This window comes from Arvicola amphibius, chromosome 14, assembly GCF_903992535.2.
Source record: "Arvicola amphibius chromosome 14, mArvAmp1.2, whole genome shotgun sequence".
NCBI classification, from domain to species: domain Eukaryota; kingdom Metazoa; phylum Chordata; class Mammalia; order Rodentia; family Cricetidae; genus Arvicola; species Arvicola amphibius.
This window is the reverse complement of record NC_052060.1, coordinates 21405431-21430791: the sequence shown is the minus strand read 5'-3', so window position 1 is coordinate 21430791 and position 25361 is coordinate 21405431. Positions and strand designations below refer to the sequence as shown.

At 41.5% G+C, this 25361-nt stretch overlaps 1 protein-coding gene across 7 annotated transcripts; it reads left to right on the top strand.

Moving 5' to 3' along the window:
* Nucleotides 1-3712: 3712 nt before the first annotated feature.
* On the top strand, nt 3713-8712 carry Prmt6 (protein arginine methyltransferase 6). 7 transcript variants are annotated; one of them, XM_038311179.2, is made up of 3 exons: nt 3713-4941; nt 5747-5807; nt 6970-8712. In XM_038311179.2, the coding sequence occupies exon 1, from the start codon at nt 3748-3750 to the stop codon at nt 4873-4875; it is 1128 nt and encodes a 375-aa protein (XP_038167107.1). In that variant the 5' UTR covers nt 3713-3747; the 3' UTR covers nt 4876-4941; nt 5747-5807; nt 6970-8712. The 7 variants fall into 7 exon arrangements, with proteins under 7 accessions (XP_038167107.1, XP_038167104.1, XP_038167106.1 ...); XM_038311176.2 differs by having other exon boundaries at nt 3713-5043; XM_038311178.2 differs by lacking the exon at nt 5747-5807.
* The last annotated feature ends 16649 nt before the right edge of the window (nt 8713-25361 follow it).

The window sequence follows — 25361 nt, the reverse complement described above, 5'->3', positions numbered from 1 at the left end:
TAACTTTAATATAAAGCAAGGAACACATTATCATATACTCAACTAAAGCCAGTTTTATGAAACAATAGCCAGCTTTTATCATTTTCATAGTTTTAATATTTTCTAATCTTTTTTAATCTATATTTAATTTCTAGTCAAAATGCATTGCTTCAAGGTCCATTTGTTTGATAAACATTCATTGGGTTTTGTCACTAGATAAATGTGAGGGTATCCCATTACAATGGAAACCCTGTCTAGATAAGAAAGTAGTGTAAGAGTTCCTACTGACCTTCAGTGCTGAGGCAGCTGTGATCTGGATCCTGTTCCTACTCCAAACTACTCCACGTGGTAGAATAAGCAATGAATTCCCTCTCTATGGCAAGCCAAGATGTAGCAAAGGGAGTGTCCTCCCTATGCTCTATATTTGTGGCCTTATCATCATCCCACCTACAAGAAAAGGGGAAATGAAACTATTCTCGTTTCTGAGAAGATCTTGAATTTAATCTATGCTTGAATTTTCCAGAGTGCTCCCGCAGGACATTGTCATACTTAACAAAACTTGGGTTCTTCGACTAGATGAAGATATGATTGTTTATCCTCAACAGACCAGTCAAGATCGCTCACTGAATCATTCCCAGGTGTCCTTGTTCTCTGCTAGAAACTGCAACAGAAGTCCAAATCACACAGCATTTATCTTGCTTAGAAAACAAGTAAATTAATTAATTATAAATAGTTAAAACAAAATCTACGAAGGTACGCACTAGCATCTTGGATTTGAAAATATTAGACAAGGAAGGCCATTCCAGTCAGGCCACTGATGTGAAGTGATAAAGAGGGATTCTCTTCCCGACTTTGGCAACACCTAAGTGCATATGTGACCCAGGAGAGAACTCTTGGTGTCAGAAGGCCAGGATATCTTGATACCCCTGCCATGAGATGACATGGAAATTCCCTGAAGTGTCTTGATTCTCCCAATCAGAGAACAGGGAATCCCCTCTGAAGCGCGATTACTAAAAATCCACAGAGAGATATTGGGGTTCAACTTCAAGATCCAAAAAGCAAAACAGCCAACCCACTGGCTCTTACCTTGACCTCAGTCTGAAATGGCCATCCTGCAACCAGGAATCTCAGAATGAGACTGTGTGAGAGCTGTCTCCTTCCATTTTAAAAAAAAAAAATACTTTCTAGTTATGGGATTAAAGGCGTGCACTACCCGGTTTCTGTGGCAAACTAGTGTGGCTACTGGGATTAAAGGTGTTTGTCACCTCTGCCTGGTCTGTATGGCTGACCGGTGGGGCTGTTTTACTCTCAGACCGTCAGGCAAGCTTTGTTTATTAAAATACAGTTGAAATGCCACTACACCCCTCAAGTGACGTGATCTTATGGATTCTTGTGAAGCTCATTTGTGCAAGCTATGTGAAGAATGGTTTAGTTAGGGGTGTGGCTAGCTACAATGGAATTCCTTCAGAGACTGATTGCCAGGCTAGAGAGACTCCCTCATCTTCAGTGGAATTGGATCTTTCTAATAAAAAAATGGAGAAACGAAATTTTGTTTAGAATATTTTTACAAGAAATCACAAACACATGAATTAAAATTCGAGTTAATAATAAACACATTCTGAGTCAGGGAGATGGTTCAGTAGGAAAAACTCTCACAGCCAAACCTGGAGACTGGAGCTGGATCCCCAACAACACATGGTGAGAAAAGCGCCAACTTTCTCAGCTGTCCACAGGCGTACCACGGCATTTATGTGTGTACCACGGCATTTATGTGTGTACCACGGCATTTATGTGTGTGCACACATACATAAACTCCATGTATTTAATTAATTAAATAACTTTTAAAAAACCAAACACTTAACACATTCAAAAGGGGAAAAACTAGCTTGAGGACAGTGTGGGAGAAGTATACGCTAAGTGAAAGCCTCGTGTGTGTTACGAAAGTTTCACGTTTATAACTAAGCTCATGTCCTATTCTGGGCATTATCTGTTCGAATAAGCTAAGGTAAAAAGGAAGAATACCTGCTTTAAGGATTTTTCCATTGTAGGTTGCTGAGCCCTGACTATTGAAAATAATGATATAAAATTTAACTAAGATAATTAAATCAAAAATGGCAATAATTATCAGGTTTCACATTAGGATTCCCTGGGGAGCTTAAAAAACTAGATGCCTACATTCCCCTGAGTGATTCTCACTTAATTGGGTCGAGGTAGACCCTGCTATAGGTATTTCAATAAAGTTCCTTGGAGGATTCTAATGAGCCACCAGGACTGAGAGTCCTGAGTTTAGAAGTACAGCTGAGGATTTCACATCAATAAACCTATTTCATTAATGACATTAATAGAGAGAAAGGGTGAAGAAATTCTACCACCACGAAGTTTAGTGTGGGTACAAAAGTACTTTAATACAGGAAAGCAAAAGCCCATTTTCTTTTGTGGGAACAGTTTTTAAACTTGGAAAAATATTATTCTTGTTAAGGAAGGGTTTAGTCATTTAAAACCTTTTAACTTATCAATTTTATAGGTATGGGTATTTTGTCTGTATCTTTGTCTGTGCACCACATACCTACTTGGAGCTCCTGGAGGTGAGAAGAGGCAACAGGTCCCCTGGTACTGGGGTTAAAGCCACCCAAGTAGTCTAACCTGGGTCTTCAGGAAGAGCAGCCAGTGATCTAAATTACTGAGCCATCTCTCCAGCTCCAAAAGCACACATTTTTATACTATCGTATTTCTGTTATAGACAATGAAAAGAGATTAATAACTCCTGCTTGATTGACAGAAAAAAAAATAAAATAACTGAGAATGTGGACATCAATTCCGCCGTTACAATGAGACGTATCAGCGTTTGAAAAGTGAATTACAGCTGGGTGGTGATGGTGCACGCCTTTAATCCCAGCACTCGGGAGGCAGTGGCAGGCGGATCTCTGTGAATTCAAGGCCAACCTTGCTACAAGAGCTAGTTCCAGAACAGGTTCCAAAGCTACGGAGAAGCCCTGTCTCAAAAAAACAAACAAACAAAAAAGTGAGTTGCATTGGAAGAGTAGTCAAAAGATAATTCCTTCATTTCTCCAAGAAAATATTTATGCATACATACATGGATTTATGTGTGTCTGTACGTGTTTATATATACTGATTACCTGATGCACTCAACGGTAAGGATTTGAGAGTATCACATGACTGATGGTAATTGCTCTTTAGTTTGAACCATAGAATTTTCAGACTAGAACTTAAGTCAAAGAAGCTATTCTCCAGAAACACAATAGTGGGTGATTGGGCATTCTATTGCCACAGCAGTTCTACTACTTGGCCTGAATCTTTCAGCCCATTGGGGATCACTTTGGACCCAGAGCCGAGGTCTGGTATTGTTAGGTTTTCACTTTGCCCCACTTACACATTCTTTGTATCCTTACTCCAGTTAGAACAGAGAGCTTGATGAGTTACAAGTGTCAGGGGAAGGGATGTGAATTGTGCCACAGTAGTGGTGGGGATCCGATGCAGGAAGCAGAGACACATAGTTGAAGTGGGTGTGTCTGCTTCAAGAAAGGTTGAAATCGAAAGAGAGTGGGAGACAAAAGAAAAGAGCAAGAACTGAAAGAATCCCGGAATAACAGAGCGGACGTAGAGAGTCTGTGAAGGAGACTCTTGGCGAGCGTCCGCCCTCAAGAGGCGGGATGACTAGCGGGGACTACAAATCCCAGCAGCCCCCGGGACTCCGATCCGCTCGCCCCAGCGCGCAACGCATGCTGGGGGCCGGCTGCCGCGGCCAAGATGTCGCTGATCAAGAAAAGAAAGCTTGAGTCGGGGGGCGGCGGCGCCGGAGGGGAGGGAGCTGAGGAGGAAGATGGCGGGGAGCAGGAGGCAGCCCCGCCACGACCCAGGAGGACTAAGCGCGAGCGAGACCAGCTGTACTACGAGTGCTACTCCGACGTCTCGGTCCACGAGGAGATGATCGCCGACCGCGTCCGCACCGACGCCTACCGCCTGGGCATCCTGCGGAACTGGGCCTCGCTGCGAGGCAAGACCGTGCTGGACGTGGGCGCGGGCACCGGCATTCTGAGCATCTTCTGCGCCCAGGCCGGGGCCCGGCGCGTGTACGCGGTGGAGGCCAGCGCCATCTGGCAACAGGCCCGGGAGGTAGTGCGGCTCAACGGGTTGGAAGACCGCGTGCACGTCCTGCCGGGCCCCGTGGAGACGGTGGAGCTGCCGGAGCAGGTGGACGCCATCGTGAGCGAATGGATGGGCTACGGACTTCTGCACGAGTCCATGCTGAGCTCCGTGCTCCACGCGCGGACCAAATGGCTGAAGGAGGGCGGTCTCCTCCTGCCATCTTCCGCGGAACTTTTCGTGGCCCCGATTAGCGACCAGATGCTGGAATGGCGTCTGGGTTTCTGGAGCCAGGTGAAGCAGCACTACGGTGTAGACATGAGCTGCCTGGAAAGCTTCGCCACGCGCTGCCTGATGGGCCACTCGGAGATCGTGGTGCAGGGGCTGTCCGGCGAAGACGTGCTGGCCCGCCCTCAGCGCTTTGCCCAGCTCGATCTGGCCCGCGCCGGCCTGGAGCAGGAGCTGGAGACCGGCGTGGGCGGGCGCTTCCGCTGCAGCTGCTACGGCTCGGCGCCTCTGCACGGTTTTGCCATCTGGTTCCAGGTGACCTTCCCTGGAGGGGACTCGGAGAAGCCCCTGGTGCTGTCTACCTCGCCTTTCCACCCAGCCACTCACTGGAAGCAGGCGCTCCTCTATCTGAATGAGCCGGTGCCGGTAGAACAAGATACGGACATTTCAGGCGAGATCACTCTGCTGCCCTCCCGGGACAACCCCCGACGTCTGCGAGTGCTTCTGCGCTACAAAGTGGGGGACCAGGAGGAAAAGACCAAAGACTTTGCTATGGAGGACTGAGCGCTGCCCTTTTCCCCATCCACCTTCTTCGGAAGGTCGGAAGAGAAAAGGAGATCTCCTGTGCAAGTAGGGGACATATTTGCCCCCTTTACCTCACCGTTTCTGGGGAAGGGAGAGTGACTTCAGTCTTCATTTGAGGACATTCTCCTGGCAATGTTTATTTAAAAAGTGAGCCTTTCTGACCAAGGACTGGTGCAGTGTGCCTGTTAATGAGCTTTTAAGCCTGGAAAGCATGAAGTATCAAACTTGTATTTTGGTTCCTTTTGTTTCCCTGTGGGGGCGGGGCGGGGGGGGATAAAATGTGATTTTTATCCACGCGCTAATCTGACACTTCATCTCTCAATATGAAACTGGGAAAAAGGACAAAATAGTTTGATTAGATTTCAGAAATTTCAAGTATGATTTTTAGGGCTTTTTTTTTTAAGTCTGAATTCTCTCAAGTCCTAGGTGCCCGTGGAATATGGATGGGACCTGTGCTTATTTTCTGAGTGAAAGTCACCTGTTAGTAAGGATCTGGGGCACACGGGAACTACTTTTAATAACCCTATTCTCGTTACTCTAAATCCATAGGGTACTAAATTTGATGAACACAATAATAATCTTAGTAAAGTGACTAATTGTACAGCAGTTCTGAAGTAACAAGAGAAAAGTCTGAAAGTGAAATAGTATGGCTTGAATATCCTTATTTTTACTTTTAAGACTGAGCCAGGAAAATTTCATATATATTTTAGAAAGAATATGATTCTTGTAAAGCAGGCTGACAGAGAGGATTGCTGAACCTAGCCCAGGGGCGTATTCTTTACTTGTTGCGCGTTGTTTAAACTCACTGGGAAGGAACATAAGTGTCCTACTTACAGGCTCCTTTCTTCAGTTCTTTTTAGTTCAGCCAAATGTGAACGTGGTGAATTTGGGGAAATCGCTTATAATGAAGTGTGAGTCATGTTATCCGATTTATTTTACTGACGTTTCTTCCCTCATTTCTGTGGCAAATAAAATGGCATTCTCACTTTTTATAGTTGAGGTCTTTAGACGTTTTGTGTACCCTGTGAGTTTGTGATGATGCTGTTCCCTTCTTACTGGTGTCAGTTCTTACCTGACCGCTCATGTAGAACACATTGAGGACTATCCAGATTATGATCAGAGTACTTTTGAGATCTGGCTTTGGAAGGTTTGACAGAAAACAGCTCTGAAAACTGGTCATCTTGAGTACTCTTGAATTTTAATTTTTTATAACCGTGCTTCTGTTTTTGGCTTTTTGAATTCACTGTGTATTAAATTGCGAAAGTATTAAAGCTAATTTTCTGAGCTCTGTTTTGAAGGGAAACATATAAATTCAAAACTCAGTTTTATGAAATAGTCAAGCACCCCAGTAAAATCTCCACATTTTGATGTTAGAATACTTAGCATACTTAGGAGGGCTTGGTTTAGAGATTTACAAATGAATTCCTTTGGGGTCTTCCGTGTTTGTAATCAAGCTTTCACCCAGAGTGATTGCTGGTGGTTTTGTTTGACCTTTCCATAACAATTCCCTTCGTATTTAAAAGTCTTATGTGGAACCCCTCTTTTCTGCATACTTTGTAACTACAAGCACTATATTCAAAAACAGGAAAACTGGGGACGGCGTGAGAAAAGACCAGACTTTCCTGATTGGGCAAAAAAGTTTCAAAATTCTACTTACATTTTTTCAAAAAAAAAAAAAACAAATTAGAAGAAGGCAGGAGCTGAAGCAGACACTAAAGATAGGAAGGAAGTGCGGTGTGTGGTGCTTAAGAACCTCTTCCTGGAGCCAGAAAACCCAGCACACTCTTCTGTGTCTTCAGGCACCTCTTCTACTCTGCCCCCTACGCCCACCCCACATCAAACACTGGCGTCTTTTTTTTTTTTCCTTTCAAAGCCCTCCTGCAAACTGGAGATAACAGTAGTACCTACTCCACAAACAAGTGGGTATCCGAGTAATTAATATAGGTAGCCTAGAAGAAGGCTCTCAGCACCATGATGCTGAGTTGTGTAAGAGGCAAACCTAGAGCAGTCTGAGGCTGCATACAAAATGTGCTGCGGAATAAACACTCATTTTGTTTTTCTTTTCTTTTCCAGGCACTGTGACGGTATCAGCATGGCTATACGAGAGGAACAGTGTATGCCACTGAGGACCAAAGGGTCCAACCGAGCACGGCCTTTAGGATGAGCACCCTAGGGAGGGCTGAAAGCCTGCATTGTGTGACACCCAGGCACTGTCTGATGTGTTCTGTGGATTGGGACTGGTAATGTGGGAGCCCTTAGGGCTCCAGGCCTGGAATACCAGACCTAAGAGAGAGCATCACGGTCAGGGTCACCTCCCTCCCTCACAGCTTGCAGTTACTTAGCCCTGTAGGTTTTTTTTTTCTTTTATTAAGCCAGTGAACATAGTTGCTACAAGTACAATCTAATAGTCATATTATGATAGATTTGGAATCACAAACTAAAAGAATGTGAACACTGCGCTCTAATATATCACCACCACTAGAGATATACCATGATAGGATGGTTGAGTGTAAGGAAGAATGACTGTTATTTACACATGTAAAAAGGTTTCTATAGATAACAATTTGCCTAAAGTTACATAGATATAATTCTTTCTTTGTTTGCATTGTGAGATGGGATCACATGTAGTGTGACGCTATCTTGGAACTCACTACATAGCTAGCGTGACCTTGGACTTTTGAAGATCCTGCCTCCACCTTCCAGATACTGGAGTTAACAGCTCTGTGCCACTGTGCCCAGCACACAGCTAATTTTTGGCTGTTAGGTCTAGGCACAATTCTTTGTCTTCCTGAACCTAAACGAAAATTTCCTTTCGTTATATTAATCCTGCATACTTCAGTTGAGAACAGAACACTACAGACCATCTGAACGGTAACAACAGTTTAATTATTGATAATAAGAAAGTGTTTAGTGCTAGAGAGTCTCACAGGTGACCCTAATACTGCCTGGGAAAACCCTCTTCCCTGTGTAACGCCCTGAGTTTGACAGCAGGCACTCATTGGGAAAGCCCCTAGTTTTCCTTCCCAAACAGTTAATCAAAGGTGACAGACACTCTGGGGTCCCTAGAAAACTGAATCCATGACAGTAGCAAAGACAAGTGAACTCCTTGTCATTTTGGCAGAGGGGCAGCTGATAGAGCTAAAGGAGATACAAAAAATGGCAATGGCGTAAGAGTTCAAGAAGGCAGTTGTGAAAGGTCTGCTGCCAACAGCTGCCAGCCCTGTGTTATCCCCACAGTTTACACTACCCAGGGCCTAGGAGAGGTGGCTCCTAGGGGGCATTTACAGCACAGGCCCACGCCACCCATGTGCTCATCTATGTATGTTTCTCCGTTAATTTTATTATTAACAATTACATAGTATTTAAGCACCGTAATAAATAAGTACATCCTCCTCTCAAAGATCTAGGATACGTTGGGGACAAAAGAGTAATATCAGCTTTTTGCATGCACCCATAAGCCGAGGAAGCCTTTCCTTTCTAGCTCCGAACTCTGCTGAGTGAACTTGGAGAGGCAGCTCTCATCCTTTAAGTCTCTCCAAGGATTGATATAAATCCTCTTCTTACCAACAGGTAGATTGTGAACACCTGGAAAACTTGCCCATCTGATAGTCTCAAATTAGGCAGTATTTTCCAAAATATTAGTCTGTTCCATCACAGACAAAGTATATTAAGAACGTGATCCAAATCTAAACCAAATCTGTATCTATCCATGTATGTCTGTGTATCTTTCCCAGCTTTCTACATGATTTCATTTCCCATGCTCCAGTTTGTGATTTGTCCTTTGACTTGTAATAAAGCTTACATGTTTTGTTGGAATTTATGTAACCTGGTCTGTTCTTTGGGGCTTTAAAATACTATTGGAAGACTGGAGTGACTGTGGTTGAATACTTGACTAGCCCAGGCTAACCCCAGAATTTGATACCCAGCACTGCAGAAAACAACAGACTTTCTGGAGTAACTGGGTGCAGCTCTTTTTAAGAAGCTCCCTGCCACAAAACACTTAAGTGGTCTTTATGGCTAACCAACAACATGCTTCTTGTTGGTGGCAAGGACCTTAAAACTGCATGAGTTGTGGCAATAAACATGGCTCCCGCCAGTACCTCCACCATGAAGCTAGACTCTCAGAAAGCTAAGGAATGGGGTGGGTCAACCTGTCGAAGCCACGGCTTTAATTCTAGCCATATTGCTTAGCAAATTAAAGACTCTTGTGGTCAGAAAAAGAGAGATATATAGTAAAGATAGATTCAGACGAAGAAAACCTCTAAACGGATTACAGGATGTTTAAAAATATATGTGAACTTGGGAGAAAAAAGAAAAAAGGATCAAGTTTTTTAAAAAGGAAGGAAGGAAGAGTAGTTGGGTGTAGTGGCACACACCTTTAATCTCAGCACGTGGGAGGCAGAATCAGGCGGATCTCTGTGAGTTCAAGGAGAGCCTGGTCAACAGAGTGAGTTCCAGTACAGCCAAAGATACATAGAGAAACCCAACCCTGTCTCAAAAAAAATAAATAAAAATAAAAAGAATTTAAAATAAAGCAATGTAAAGATGGAAAATACACAAGAGAATCTGGATACTGTGTGTTATTTTGTTGTCTTTGAATAATTTGATGGCTGAGGAAGAAGCAACAGTTGTGAAAAGACATTTGATTATAAATGCTGCTGTTTTAATCCAATATATGTATTTTGAAAATGCCTTGACTTCAAAATTTAAGTCAAAAGATATGTTACTTTGGAGAAGAGGTTTAGCTTTTGTTTCCACAGGAAATGAGAGGCTGTGGGTTTATTCTGGGTTAAGAATAATAAGGTTTGACCAAGGAAGACCCCCTGAAAAATCTCTGACACAAGCAGATGGCCCGGATGACCCAACATTTCCGAGGACCTCTGTTGGACGTTCCTCTGAGTTCTACACCCAGAACAGCCTCAAGACTGCTTTTCAGTGCCAAGTCTCTTGAAGGGCAGTAGAGTGGAAAGCCAACTGCGGGTGTCTATAACGTCATATGCTTCCGTGTGAATTCATTTGCTTCAACGTTTTCCAGAAAAGAGAACAAGGAAGGAGGAATACAATTTCTGAGCGAGGAAGCAAATGGTCGAGTACAGATGCCTGAATTCAGGGGCAGGTGGATAGAGGACCACAGCCATTTTCCAGTGGCATGAAAACACCTTGGGGCCAGCGAAGCTTAAAGCTAAGATTAGTATCCCCATTACACACCTTCCCCCAATCACTGATACCTTAGGATTTTTCTGAAACTATCTATAGAATAGCTGTGCTTAGATTCGTGGCCTATTGTTGTTTACTTAGATATATAACAATCTGGTACAAATAAATTCAAATTTATTTTATTTGAATTCTGATCTCATTACACTATGTAGTCCAAACTGGCCTAGAAGTTATAAACCCTCTTTTTCAGTTTATTTCCTAGGTCTATTTGAGGACTCCTGTATATCAGAAATACTCAGTCTTGTCAATGAAATCTTTCAAGTTCTATGTGCAAACTAACAATGGAGGATACAGAGTAGTGTAATTACTAAGCTTTAATTTAAACACAAGATTTATTCTAGATTATACACATTGTAATGATATATATTAGCATAGTAATTATAATATTATAAGAACAAGTTATAGATATTTTACTTCAAGTTATACATGTTGATGGAGAAAGGTTTGAGATCCACAAATGGTTAAAAAGAAACTTTTGCTGTAAATGCATTAACATTAGACTTTTCGTCAAAAATTTTATAAAAATATCAAACTGCCTATTTTATTGGGAACTTTTTAGTTTACCATAAAGTCTATCTTTTAGTAAAAGATAGAATTTTAAAACAAGGATTTGGGAAATCCTAAGATTAAACACACAGTCCATGCTTAATTGAGAATTTTCTCTAGTCAGAATAATTAGAGGAAAACAAGGAGGGAATGACAGCAATTACAACAAAGGGATTTGAATACTAGGTGGAATTAGAAACCACCAGGATATGTGCTGTTTGTAATAGAATTAAATCGTCAGCTGTCTTTCCTTGGATCCTCAGCCAAGGTGATTTTACAGTCTGGGCATTCTGATGAATTCATTCCGTGGTACTAGGTCTAAGAAATAACATGGGAAGTTCTCATATAGATAAAATCATTGAATTCTGCTCAACAAACTAAAATTGGCTCCACAAATATATTAGAACTCTACCATCCCTGCAAACAGTACTTTCAAGATGTTAAACTGACATTATTCAGAAATAATGTATGTGCTATCATTGTTAATGGAACATGATTTTTTTAAGCTTTAATTCATTCTCACTATTTATACCAAATTTGGCTGTGCTAAGTTTTGTTATATATTTAATTTTTAATCTAATTTTTGAATGTATGTGTGGTGTGCATTGTGTGCACATATGTGTGTTCACACTTCCATGCAAGTGTTTGTGGAGAGCTCAAAAATGATGTTGTTTTTTCTTCATTAACTCTCCATTTTATTTTATTCAGGCAGAAGTCTCTTCCTGAACCTCAAACTAACAATTCAGGCTAGTCTAGCTAGCCAACTTGCTCCAAGGACCCTCCATCTCCTATATAGGCAGTTGTCATACCTTTTCCCATGAGGTCTGAAGACACAGTCTCAGGACCCCATACTTGTACAACATTATCCACTGCACGTTTTTACGGTTTTTTTCACTGAACCATCTCCCCAGAATAGCATATGATTTTTTTGAAGCTACAGTAATAAAGTAAAATATATTTAAAAATTTAGAAGAAAAACATTAATAATCCTCTATTATATACAATTCAGAGTTTTTCTTTTACTATATGTGTGTATACATATATATGCTTTATATTCAAGTAAAGATACTTATACTAAATATCAAAAACCACCAATGCATATACATGCTTATTCTAACTGAACGAAATATGGCAGTTGATAATATGCATGTTAAATGATGTTTCTATTGGTAGATATTTGTGATTCTTGCTACCACAAATTATGCTTACCCTCCTTTTTCCATCTTCCCCTAGAGAATCTTATGGAGTCCTATAACTTTATTTTTTTGTTTTTGTTCTGTTGTGTTTTGTTTGGGGACTAAGGCTCACTGTGTAGCTCTGGCTGGCCTTGAACTCACAGAGTTCCTCCTGCCTCTGCCTCCACGCGTGCTGACTGGAGGTATGCATCACCATACCCAATTTTGTACTATAATGTTATTAGTGTACCATTTAAGTGTTGATGGCTCCCAGACTTATACTATTATCTTGGCAATCCTACTATAATAGGAAGATGTCAATTGTTATCACCATTTGAATATAATATAGATTTCAACCTTGACATAAAGAATCTATGAATTTGCAGTTTAACTGTCTATATTATACTAAAATAAATCTTATGTGTAATTATAGATAAAATGTACCATACACTTAATATTTTTAGAGTTTATTTCTGAATTTTATAAAACTATGTGCTACCATGTTCTCTAGCTCCAAATTTACTTACCACCTCATTATTTCTCTTTTTCAAGAAACAACAACTATTGTCTCCTGAAATTAGTTTGTTTCTTTATTTTGGAATTGACTCTCTTCAAATATAGAGCACGCAGTCCTCTTTTTCATTCAGGAAATTAGTGAGCACATGCTGTTGTTAACTCATTAGTAAGTTAGTTAGGGCTACTGTTTCTGTGAAGAGACACCAAGACCAAGTCAACCCAAAAGGAAATCATTTTGCTAAGGGGTTTGCTTACAGTTCAAGATTAGCCCATCATCACCATGTCAGGGAGCATAGCGGCAGGCAGGCAGGCAGACAGAGATAGTGTCCTGGAAAAGGAGCAGGCAGAGAGAGAGACATTGGGCCTGGCATGGACTTTTGAAACCTCAAATCCCACCCTCAGTAATGTTCCTCCTCCAACAGGGTCATACCTTCTCCAACAAGGCCACATCTCCTAACCCTTGCCATCAGTCCACAAACTCAGAACCAAATGTTTAAACAGATGAGGCTCATGCACTGTTGGGGTTCCCTATCACTGAGCTAGCTTTTCCTAAGTAGTTGCTTACCTTCAACTTTTGTGAATCCTGGCTGTTTGCTTTCTAAAAGGTCCAAGAAATAATATTTCCTTTAATTATACTCAAGAGAGTTTGTTTCCCAATGTCATTGCTGCAGTTTGAATGAGAATGACCCAATAGGCTCATATGTTTGAGTATTTCTTCCCCAGCTGGTGGAACTGTTTGAGAAGGATTAGGAGTTGCGAGCTTGTTTGAAGAGGTGTGTCATTGGGGGTGGGCTTTGAGGTTTCAGTACATTTATGCCACATCCAGTGTGTATCTGCTTCCATCCGTAGATCAGAATTTAAGCTTTGACCTATTACTCCAGCATCATGGCTGCCTGCCTGCTGCCATACTCCCACTATAACAAAGTTCTTTCATTTGTTTGTTTGTTTGTTTTTCATGGCATGGTTTCTCTGTTTCTCTGTAGCTTTGGAGTCTGTCCTGGATCTCGCTCTGTAGACCAGGCTTGGCCTTGAACTCTCAGAGATTGCCAACCTCTGCCTTAAGTCCTAGGCTTAAAGGCGTGTGCCACCACCGCCTAGCACTCCCACTATAATAAAGATAGACACATGGTCTTCTGGAAGCATAAGTCTCAATTGCATGCTGCTTCTAGAAGCTGATGTGGACACGGTGTTTTGCCACAGCACTAGAAAAGTAGCCAAGATGGCCACTTACCTGGATTTTACCAAGTAGCTTTTTGTGAACCTTATGAGTAAAAGCTGCTAGCTTCTTTTTTTTTCTAGTCTACATCCTAAGACATTAAGCATCTTTCCTTACATTTGCTGACCGTTTATGTTCCTTTTCTACAGCTATAGTCCCATGGATTTTTACCTAGAAGGGCCCTTTGTTTTTCTAGGTGCTGTCCATCATCTCTGCTATATGATCTACACTGAATTTTAATTTTCTACATTATTTTGGCTATTCAGAAATAATATATTTTTAATACTCACAATGTTTTTAATCTATTTTTTTAATTTCTCTTATGATTAGGATTGTATTTCCCACAAGCCCGTATCCCTAACTGAGGAGCTATTGACATGGATGCCTTCTGCTGAGAATCGGGGACCTCTAGGAAGCCAACCAGTAGATGGCCCAATATCCGGGAGTATAACACAACAACACCCAAGCAACACAAACTTGACTCACTGCATTACTGAAAAGAGAGTGTGGGTGAGTGGAAGAGTTGAAGTGTATGTGTGTCTGTTAGGGTTAGGCACCTTACGGTCAGTTGCTCGGGTCACACTGACCAGTTGTGCTAGGCATCTGGCTTTGAGGACACAGGGCATCACACGGTGAGACAGAGCAAGCATGCCAGCTCAGGTTTCCTCCCTCTCCTCATAAAACCCCTAGGATCATCATGGTGGCTCCACCCTCGTGTGACCTTCTGCAATCATCTCCATTTACTGCGAAAAGGTTTTCTTTTAGGGTGTGAGTTATTTGTGAGCATAAGAATAAGTATTTAGAATATAGTTCGACGTTATACTGGTAAGTTATATTTTAATTAAACATAGAATAAGGGCAATAAAAGAGGGAGCCTAAGTCTGGGAGGAGGTGACAAACAGACGTGGAACCAGGAGGAACTGGGAGAGGAGTCAAGAGTGAATATGATTAAAATACATTGTCATTAATTCTTGAAGAATTAATAAAAATAACTTTATAAACACCCTTGTCAAGTGTAAGAGCAATATTCTCGAATTATCTTTCACTCCATAATTTAGGACTGAAATAGTAAATATACCTGAAAGACAATAACACTTTGAAGTAAAGATTCTTTGGTTTTCAATATGAAACTCTAAATGTATTTATTTGCCACCATCAGGTTTCCCCTTTTATTATAAGTTGGATCATGTTCTTTACAAGATATCTCAACATTTCAGAAACACCAATTTTAATAACCAATAAAGAGGAGGAAGCAGAATTCTGCATGTGAGAGAAGTCAGGGAGAGCGAGCAAGATGGTTTAGCAGGTAAAAGCATTTGCTTTGCAAGACTGACTATCAGAGTCTGATCCCTGGAACCACAGAGGAAGGAGAAAACAGCTTCCAAAAGCTGTCCTTAGGCCTCCACATACACACTGGTGTTCAGCCCCTCATTCTGGCCCTCACCTCAGTCTCTCTGACACACCACACACAGTCATGTACCACACACACAGAACACACACAATAACAACAACGACACACACAGAGCAAACACTAAACACACATAAACACACAATGGAAGCGGAAACTGCTCATTCATTTTCTGACCACCCAGACCCGAAATAAACACACAGAAAACTGCATTAATTATAATACTGCTTGACCAATCATTTAAGCGTCTTGCTAGCTAACTAACTCTTTGCAGCTTCTTTGTTCATAAACCAGTAAAAACAACACATGTACAAAGGAACAACCCACATCATCACAACACACAAGACACCACACACATGTACCACACACACACATACACCATACTCACATATTGTACATACTACAATAATAATAATAACAATAATAATAATTTTTAAAAACATTTTTTCAAAGGAATTATATATGTGGGACTGGCAAATGCCTCGGTAGGTGAAGAGCTCACCACAGCAACTTAAGGAAAAGTGCCTGGATTCTCTGGAACCCACGTAAGTTGAGCATGGTCTTAGATACTATTTCTGTCAAAGGTTGTATATGGAGGTTTCCTTCAATCTGATTATAAACAAGAATGAATTAACCCAAATAAGAGGAGAGAGACAATTTGTATAAAAAGTCACATAGCTTATATTACAAGTACAGCACTTGTTTCTAAAATTACATTTTTATCACCAGTTGTTTTGCTTATGATTAGACTGAAATGCCTTTTATCACTACAGAGAAGCATCTATGAACAGTTCCTCCCAATAGGGATGTTGCGTCCTTGAGCTCAATTCACTTAATGAGGAGCCAATTCAGGAGAGTTTGCCTTACACCCAACTAATTTAACCCTATTAGTCAAATATGCTCGTGCATAAAAGGTACACACACACACACACACACACACACACACAGCATGAACACTTCTGAGGAACACTTGAGAAGGGCCAGTGTCATCTGAAGAGCAAACTGTGACTCAGTTCCTAAACACGATGGTGATGTCACCGCAATAAATGTCACGCGATTCCCTGTTTCCTTGCTGTGTAAACGCTGCCTTCTCTAGTCTGGCTACATTACCATCTGTTTTTCTTCTCCTCCATGTACAACATGGGAGATCTTGCTTAATGTCACCTTTCACAATCTCGAACTCCCCCATGTCCTCTCTAACTCCTGGTCTTGTGTGCTCCTATCTCCTTTGGTTTTATCATCTGTTCAAGGAAGAGCACATTTCTTTTTTAAAAAATTTTTTTATTGCCGGGCGGTGGTGGCGCACGCCTTTAATCCCAGCACTCGGGAGGCAGAGGCAGGCGGATCTCTGAGTTCGAGACCAGCCTGGTCTACAAGAGCTAGTTCCAGGACAGGCTCTAGAAACTACAGGGAAACCCTGTCTCGAAAAACCAAAAAAAAAAAAAAAAAAAAAAAAAAAAAAAAAAATTTATTAAATATATTTTTATTTATTTTACTTACCAACCATTTTCCCTCCCTCCTCTCATCATGTTCCCTCCCCCCACCTCCTTTCTACCCCACCTCTTCCACCTTCTTCCTTGAGAAAGGGGCAAAGCCTTGCATGGGAGTCAACACCGCATGCCACATCAAGTTGAGAGGACCAAACTCCTCCCCATGCATCAAGGCTAGGTAAGGCAATCCAGGTTGGGGACTGGGTTCCCAAAAGTCAGCTCAAGGACAGGTCCTGCTCTCACTGCAAGAAGCACCACAAACAGACCAAGCTACATAGCTGTCACACACAAGCAGAGGGCCGAGGTTGGTCCCAGCAGTCCCTAGCTGTTGGTCCAGAGTCAGAGAGCTCCCAGCGCTCAGGGCTCAGGTCAGCCTTCTTTGTGGGTTCCCCTGTCATGATCTTGATGCTGCTGCTCATACGATCCCTCCTCCCTTTCTTCAGCAGGATTCCTCGTTGTAGGTCTCTACATCTGCTTCCGCCAGTTACTGGATAAAGCGAAGAGCACATTTCTTATTCATCAGTGCATCCCCCATTTTCGCTGGCATGAAATACTCGATTGTTTTTATTCTGTAGCCTTTTCCGTGTTTCTCCGTGTTCCTCACAAGGAAAGAGGGTGTTTTTGTAACTTTAGTCAGATTTCCTGGCTGCATTAGTCAGCTTCTGTTCATAAGAGAAAGAACTGGAATAATCAACTCACCACGAGGAAGGACTGATTTTGACTCAAGGGTGAGAATTTGGTCCATGACCATTTGTCCCTCTCGCTTTGGGGCACTTTGCTATATCATGGCAACAGCTTATGGCAAAGCAAATTTTCTCACCTCGTGGCTGGGATGTGAAAAAATAAATAAAAAAAGGAAAAGGAAGGGTCTGATTTTCCACCTAACCTTCAAGATCATGCTCCCAGTGAACACCTCCCTGTAGGAGGAGGTCACCTCTCCTCATACAGTTAGGCTGGAGAAATGGTTCAGCAATTAGGAGCACTTGCTACTCTGACAGAGGACCCTGGTTTAACTCCTAGAACCTACTGGGCAGCTCACAACTGTATGTAACTCAACTCCTAGGAGATCTGACACCCTCTTCTGGCCTCAGCATATTCATGGTGCACAGATTTACAAGGAAACAAAAGGCCTATGCGTGTAAAATAAATTTTTTTTTTTTTTTTTTTGGTTTTTCGAGACAGGGTTTCTCTGTAGCTTTGAAGCCTATCCTGGAACTAGCTCTTGTAGACCAGGCTGGTCTCGAACTCACAGAGATCCGCCTGCCTCTGCCTCCCGAGTGCTGGGATTAAAGGCGTGCGCCACCACCGCCCGGCTTAAAATAAATTTTTTAAAAAAAGAAATTTCTACAGTCTCCCAGCAGCACCATTCTGGGCAGCAGGACTTTATCATACAGACCTTTGGAAAAAAAAATTTGAGGGTCAAATTATAGCACTATCTAAATTGATTTTATTGAAGGCTTTAGGTGAATTTGGCACTCACATATTAACCAGTTAATTCTATTACCAAAAGGAAACGTGGTGTTGCGTGCCTGTCATCTCAGTACTTGGTAGGTACAAGCAGGAAGAAGGGAAGATCAGGGTCATGTGCAGATACATAGGGAGGTAAAGGCCAGCCTGGGCTACATGAAACTTTGTCTCAAAGGAAATCAAAGTATTGCATGCCCAGCTCAAGGTGTTTTATCGTTAACTGAACAACAACAATGTTGAAGTTGAATTCTGTCGGGTAAAGAAATAAAATATCTGTCTGTAAAGTGATATTGAACATGTTATTATTCCTTACAAATATAACCAATTTACTGAAGGTTTTATGGGAAAGAAATTCATCCAAAACAGCGATGCATATTTCAAGTTTCATGAACTATTAATGTTGCAGTCCAGTGCTTGTGATTCCCCATGTCTAGTCTGCACATGAACCGGGCCATTGTTATCAGTGTAATTGTTGTCAGAAACTTTAAAATAAAGTATTTTTAATTAAACATTTGTCTCACCACATATTACCTAAAAGGCACTTTCCCTCAGGAAAAAAATTAGGCAATATTTAACTAGATCTTGACAAAAATGCATTAAATTTATTTTTTAAAAATGTTTTATTGCCTGCAAGTTTCAGTGTGAAGTAATTTTAAAATAGCCAAGTTATAAGCCCCTGAAAATTGGAGTTTATAATGGGAAAGCCGACATACCTCCAACGTTGCAAAGAATGGATATGCTGCTGTAATAACATCTGCTGGTACCTCAGCAGTCACTGCGGCAGCTCGACCATGGGTCTACACATGGTATTTCAGATGTAATCCTGATGGAGACACGCTGAAACACCGTCCTGTACTTCTAAGTTTCTGTGCTCTGCAAACTCTTTTTTCTTTCTCACAGTGTGGTAGAGAACACGACAGTTCCTCCTCCTTTCTTTCCTACCCACTTTTCCTCTATCCCTCCCTCCTTCCTTTCTTTCTCCTTCTGCTGCCCTCCCAGCCATCCTGAGTGCTCTCTCTTAATTGTTTTTTTTCCACAGCGCTTTCCTGTCTGAACAGATCCTTGTTTTGCTCCTTTGTTCAAGCCAGAAAACCAAATGTCAGTCTTAATTCCCAGCCTTACTCCTTCCTTCACTGAGGATCCACTGTCAATACTGAGAGCTTTTCTTCCAAAACGTATTTTGAAGTCACCGTGCTTCTTCAGCGTCGTAGCTACCACTGCAGTCTACAACGGCCACGACCCCTGGTCAAGCCCATCACAATAGCTTCCTAGATTGAAGCAAAAACTCTGCCTCCACTTGCTGATCTATGAGACCTTACTCTTTCTGTCTGTATCCTCGGGTCCTCTCCCATCGGTCCTCATCAGCTTAGCACTTATAGAACACTGAAGCCGTGATGGTCTGGCAGAGGTACCTAGAATACAGTACTCCCTCTGGGTGATGGTATAAATCACAAACAATCCCACACCAGTTTGGAATTATGATTAATAGAATGGTTATTTATTTAAAGGGGAAAAAACTTACAGATCACCGTCCCAGACAACAGCCCTCTGCGCAATCAGGAAGGGAGCCTAGTCGTCCGAAGTGGAGCCGGAAGCCAGAGAGCAAGCGGAGGGAAGTGGCCGCATTTTTAAAAAGAGAGACCACGCCCCATTGGGCTGGTATCTCAGCGGCTATTGGCTGAAGGAGCAGAAGGAGCTCCCGCAACATCCGGGTACCTGTATTTTCACTTAAAACACTCTGACTCCATTCACTTGATCCAGGTTTTAGTGCTATTTTTACAGGCACGTCTCTATCCACCCAAATGGGCACACTTCCTCCAAGCCCATACATTCATTTAATTCATATGATTTCATATCAAATATTTCATGTTTTTCCCTCTTACAAAACTTTGTTCTTCACAAGGAGAGAAACCATGTTTATTTTTTCACAATGTATTTCTTTTTGTCTAGCAAAGTGTTTGATAAACACTTACTTATTACAAGGATGATTTCATAAAACAATGGTTCATAATGGCAATATTTGCTGAGTATTTGCTGTGTGCCAATTACCTTGGTATATGCTTCTGGTCTAAATACTTGACTCTTTACTATCTTATGTTATAGATAAGGAGTCTTTAGTAATGGACTCTCTAGATTCTTTTATCTATCTATCTCTATCTATCTATCTATCTATCTATCTATCTATCTCTTTCTGAGAGGTCTGTCTATGTAGCTCTCTGAATTTGAGCGTAGCCTGTTCTACATTGAGAGTATCATGTCTGTCAAGAACATATAGTGAGAGCCTATCTCCAAAACCAGAAGGTGAGAGAAGTGGTTAGGCGAAAGGAAAAGCCTTCACTGTTGAAGAATCCTGCTATTAAGGTTGCAATGATATTGTCCAAGAATCTGGAATAATCCACCACAAAACACAAAAGACCATGTTTGAGCAAGCCAAAAATGTTTAAAAAAAAAAACCCTGATATCAGGGAGGCTGCATGGCTCACGCTCTAAACCTCATCCCTGAGGCAAGGGCAGCAGCCAATTTTAAAGGTGAAAACCACAAAGAGACAGCTCCAGAGCCCCATCTAATCATAACGTAATACGGGGAGAAGCAGTTAGAGACTTTCCACAGTCACACATTTTTCAGGAGTCTTGGGGTTTGGTGGTTCATACCAGCTCTGAGCCAACCAAACATTAGGGGCAGAACACTTGTGGCTTACATCTGTGTGAGGGGCTGGGTGGGGGGCTGCAACCTAACCTCAAGAAATTATAGGTAGCAGCTCCGGGCAGAATGGCAGACTGGGACAAAATGGGCTTTCTGGTGCTAACTAGAATCAAAAGCACTCCACCATGTCCAGAGACCTCTTTGAGCTTCCTGGCAAAATCTAGGACTCCCTTTCTCCACAGGGCCTGCTCTTCTCTGCCCTTCCCACCCATAGCCCTAAAAACACTTATGGACCTACCTCTGGAACAATAAAATGAGCTGTCTCTCTGAAGCTGACTGGTGGAAGTTCTTTCCCTCATGCTCATGGTCCTCTGAACACTGTTTGCTGCTGCTTTCCCCCTTTGCCCTTGTGGGCTGGTGGCCAACGACCCTGAGGAAAAGGAGACCCACACTTCACCTGTGACTAGATGTGTCTGAGGGACCAATTGTATATGAATGACATCTGGAACATGTTTCCAAGCAATAGCTAAAAGATGGTGGATCAGTGAGCTAACTGAGGAAACAAAGGTTCCCTCAGCTGAAATGATACATACAGTCCTATTTAGACATTTTTTTGTTTATTGAGACAGAGTCTCAGGTAACTCATGCAGTTGAGACTACCCTTGAACTAATGATGCTGCTGCCTCTCTATCACATAAATACTCTTGTGTAAATGAATTGCTTGCTAAGAAGGTTTAAACACACATAAAAACAATAGAAGAGCTATACTCCTGCATTGGATTTTTGACTCTAAACATCAGCACCCCTGTCTTGTAAGATAGCTGCCCCTCATGAAAACGTCTATCTTCACAATCTTGATTTGCACGCTGGACAGCATTGTGCCCACTCTCTCTGAAGCTGAATCTCAGGCTCTGAAAACACAGGACTGCAGGTGTTCACATTCTTCTCCGCCTCTCTGAGCATCAGCAAGGAGAAAGTAGTATTGGTTCAGAGGTAAGTTTTTTTTTTCTGCCATCCTGAGAATCAGGGGTTTGGACTGCAAGTGCCTACAATGAAGAGTCAGGAACGTAAGCCTCTGGGACTATATCTTAATGTGCAGCCCAAGGGACAGAACATTTTCTCCTAGAAGGGATGTGCATGTCCAGTGACTTTATTTGGCAGTAAGAGGTATGAATAGTTGTTTTATAAAGAGAAAAAAAAAAACTGAGTTTACTGGGAATGCACAGAGCAATTGTCCAGAGAAATGTAAACATTCAGGTCATAGGTTTTTCAAGGAACGTTTTCAATTACATTCCCAGACATAATTTGGGCTCTGGTTTTAATCCAGGAAATAACTTGATCCAAGAGGGTTAATAAAATACCCTCTAACGCATACTGAGGATTATATCAAGAAGTAATTAATATCATCACCTGCAGGTTGTTTTTTTTTACTAATTTTGTTTTAATTGGATAATACTTGATTGTATCTCTGCATTCTTGATATTCTGTATTGTAATTGTCTGTGTACCACAAGTAATAGCACTAAATGTTTCACTTCCGAATAATGTAAAACTCTTTTTAAAGAAGTTATTCTTATAACTTCTTTATTAGAAGAAATAAATGTAATGATTTGAATGAAAAGTAAGTTAAAGCACAGGAATTAAGAAGTACTGTTGAAGCTGGGACAGTTGTGCATAACTTTAATCCCAAAACTTAGAAGGTGAAGCTCTGAGGATCTCTGCCTTTTTTGAGACCAACCTGATCTGCTTACCAAGCTCCAAGTCAACCAGGGCTACACAGAAGACCCCGTTCAAGAAAAAACGTGACAAGATTACCAAGCAGCTATTAGACACCTGGTGTGAATGCTGGCAACTCAACCCTGATCCTCTGCAGGAACAGTAAGCATTTCTAAAGGTTGAACCATCCCCCTAAACTGTCCCCCCAGGTTATTTTGGAAATACGAAGTCCCTAATTTTGAAGAATATTGTTGCTCACAGCAGTTAATGAAGTGCTGATGGAGAATTGAAGAACGATTCTAAAGCACAGGGTTGCTGGGATCTGGAGGATGTGCTTTTATAAATGTGAATCGTGAATATCCCTTTGGGTTGATAATAGCATGGTATTTTCTTTTTTCTTTTTAATGTATCTTTTACATTCCACTGTGTGTGTGTGTGTGTGTGTGTGTGTGTGTGTGTGTGTGTTGCTCTATGTGTGTTCGGGATATCACTGTGGAGGTCAGAAGAGAGTAATGAGATCCCCTGGAGCTGGAGCTAGAGGCTGCTCTGAGCCTCCCCACCTGGGTGCAGTACTGCTCTGAACTGCTGAGCCTTGAAATACTGAAAATTCCTTCAAGGTTTAGTAGAAAGATACTCGGTATAGATTTTAGGTAACCGGGACAAAGGAAATTCCTTATTATGTCATAAACTTTAAAGGTAAGGACACCAAAGCTTAGAGGGAGATGTTAACAGCTTGGGGACTATACTAGACAGGATATTAGGAAGCCAGTCCTATTATCCCTCCCTACCTTGGGCTTGTTGCCTAGATTTAGCAGTTTAAGGAAGGTACTGGGTAGACTATTCGGTTTGACTGGTGCCCTCGGCTGTGCAGCAGGGCCTCAGGGATCATAGATGCTTTTCTAGCACTGGTTTGCTTCCAGTTTTGATGACTCCAACTTCCACTCCCTGGCCCCTACTATTTAAGACTCTGAACCTCTTTCCTCTTTAAATTGCCCAGTATTGGATCCCAACTATTCCCAGAGCTTCACAATACAGTAAAATGGTAGGAGAAGACATTAATGTCTTTCTTGCCATCATAAAGATATTCTGACCCAATAATAACAGTGATAATAATAATATGCTTTCATCTATCAGATAAATTTCTTATGCTATATTTTGTTAGGGTCTGAGAGAAGCCCCCAATGAAAGGCCAACAGCCACACAGGAAATAACAAGAGTGCTTTGTTAATTTCAGCATTGGAGTGGCACATGGTAATCCCCCAAGAAGGTCACAAGTTCTGAGTTCCTTTTAAGGGGAGTTAGGGTAATTCCAGGAGGAGGGATTACTCTGAGACTGATTGGTGGAAGAAAGATTAGTCTTGGGGGCTGATTGGTGGGAAGTACGGGTGGTTAGTGACCTTCCAACAACAGGGTAGGGAAAGCTATCTTTAGTTATCAGGAGACTGGGGGCAGGGAGGAGTGTCTACTGCTCCTAAGTTGTTTTTCTGAGTATTATCGGTTTAGCTCTGTTCCATTTTAGTGAACCAATATTAAGGCCTGGTCTCTGCCAGACTATGAGGAGGACCTGTCTTGGCTATGCTCTACTCCCCCCAGCCCTTTCAGAGTTTTAAAACTTCTCTGCAATGCTATCAAATTTGTATTATAAATATGAAACTATAAAACAGGTGAAGTATTTTGGAGGTGACAGAAATGAAATTCTATTTCTCCCTGCTTCAGTCTCCTAATTTGCCTCCCATAGATTGAGTCAAGCATAACCATCATAGACTAAAAATACACTATCTAGAATAAATAAGGCATCTAGAATTTTGATGAGAAGAAAATTCACTCAATGACCCTTTGAAAGAAGAGTCCAAAGTAATATTTTCATTAAATGAGTCATTTCTTTTTCCAGAATTGAAAATGACAGGGCCTGCTTTTCCTGATGCTGTTAATCTTAACAGTTTTCATTGCTGCTCCTGCTGTAGTTTTGTGAACACAATTAAGACTGATTTATAGTTTACTAATTTTCCATGCAACTGGTGGACGTGTTCAAATTTCCTGTGCAATTCAAGCAAACCCAACAGCATAAAAATGGAAGCAATTTAGACTGCAAACTTTACATTTCACCATGAGAAGGGCAATCATCACCCGTCATCCCAGTGGGTAGCCTATTTCCTATGTCACTTGTTAACTAGGTCTGTTTGCATGTGTGAACAAAAACTCCTGGGAAGAAGTTGTTTCTGCAACCCAGCCGGCTGATTAGAATTTCAACAGCGTGTAGAGACTGGAATGTTGCAGATCCAAAGGCTGGTTAGCTTATCTTGGGCTAGGTGTAGTCATCTGGAACAGCCATTCCTTGGTCACCTCTATGTCGGCATATTCTGGGCCTGATAGATTAAAAACCTTTTGGAATCTAATAATGTAGTAGCCCAGTTGCTTCTACCAAACTAAAAGATCAGATTAGCATCTTGGGGCTATAGAAAAGCTTCCCCCCATCTCTCTCTACTTGCCCTTCTGGTGTACCTACCAATTTCTTTCTTTCTTTGACTTTCTTTGTCTAAAAAACTAGAAAAACTTCATGAAACTGCTTCCATGTTGGAACATGGACTTTGGGGTGACCTATATCTGTGTTTCCAGGCCATGGTCACTCAAAAATGGCTCCAAAATAAGCTATCTCTTATCTCTTTTATGATGGAAGCTGTATTTTTTTCATTGACACATGGTAAATTAATAATGGGAAATTCCAGTTTATGGATATTCTTTCCTTTCTGTATGTCCCTCATTCTTACATCTTAGATTACTAAGTTCTCAATAAATATCAATTACTTAGAAGTTATTTAAGTCTAGCATTTTTCTAAATTAAATAAGAATTATGTAAGAGGCAAGGATTTGGAAGACTGAGTGGGCAATCAAACCGTTTAACAAACCAATAGAGAACTGTAGAGGTGGCTAAGTGGTAAATGCCTACCTGACAAACTTGAGAACTTGACTCAGATCCTCAATATTCACAAAATTGCTAGGTGTGACTGTGTGTAGCAGGTAAGGGATAGTAGCCAAATCACCGAGACCCAGATTCAACAAAAGACCTGGTC

Coding starts and splice junctions, on each gene's coding strand:
- Prmt6 (XM_038311178.2), top strand. CDS start 3,748: ATGTCGCTGATCAAGAAAAGAAAGCTTGAGTCGGGGGGCGGCGGCGCC.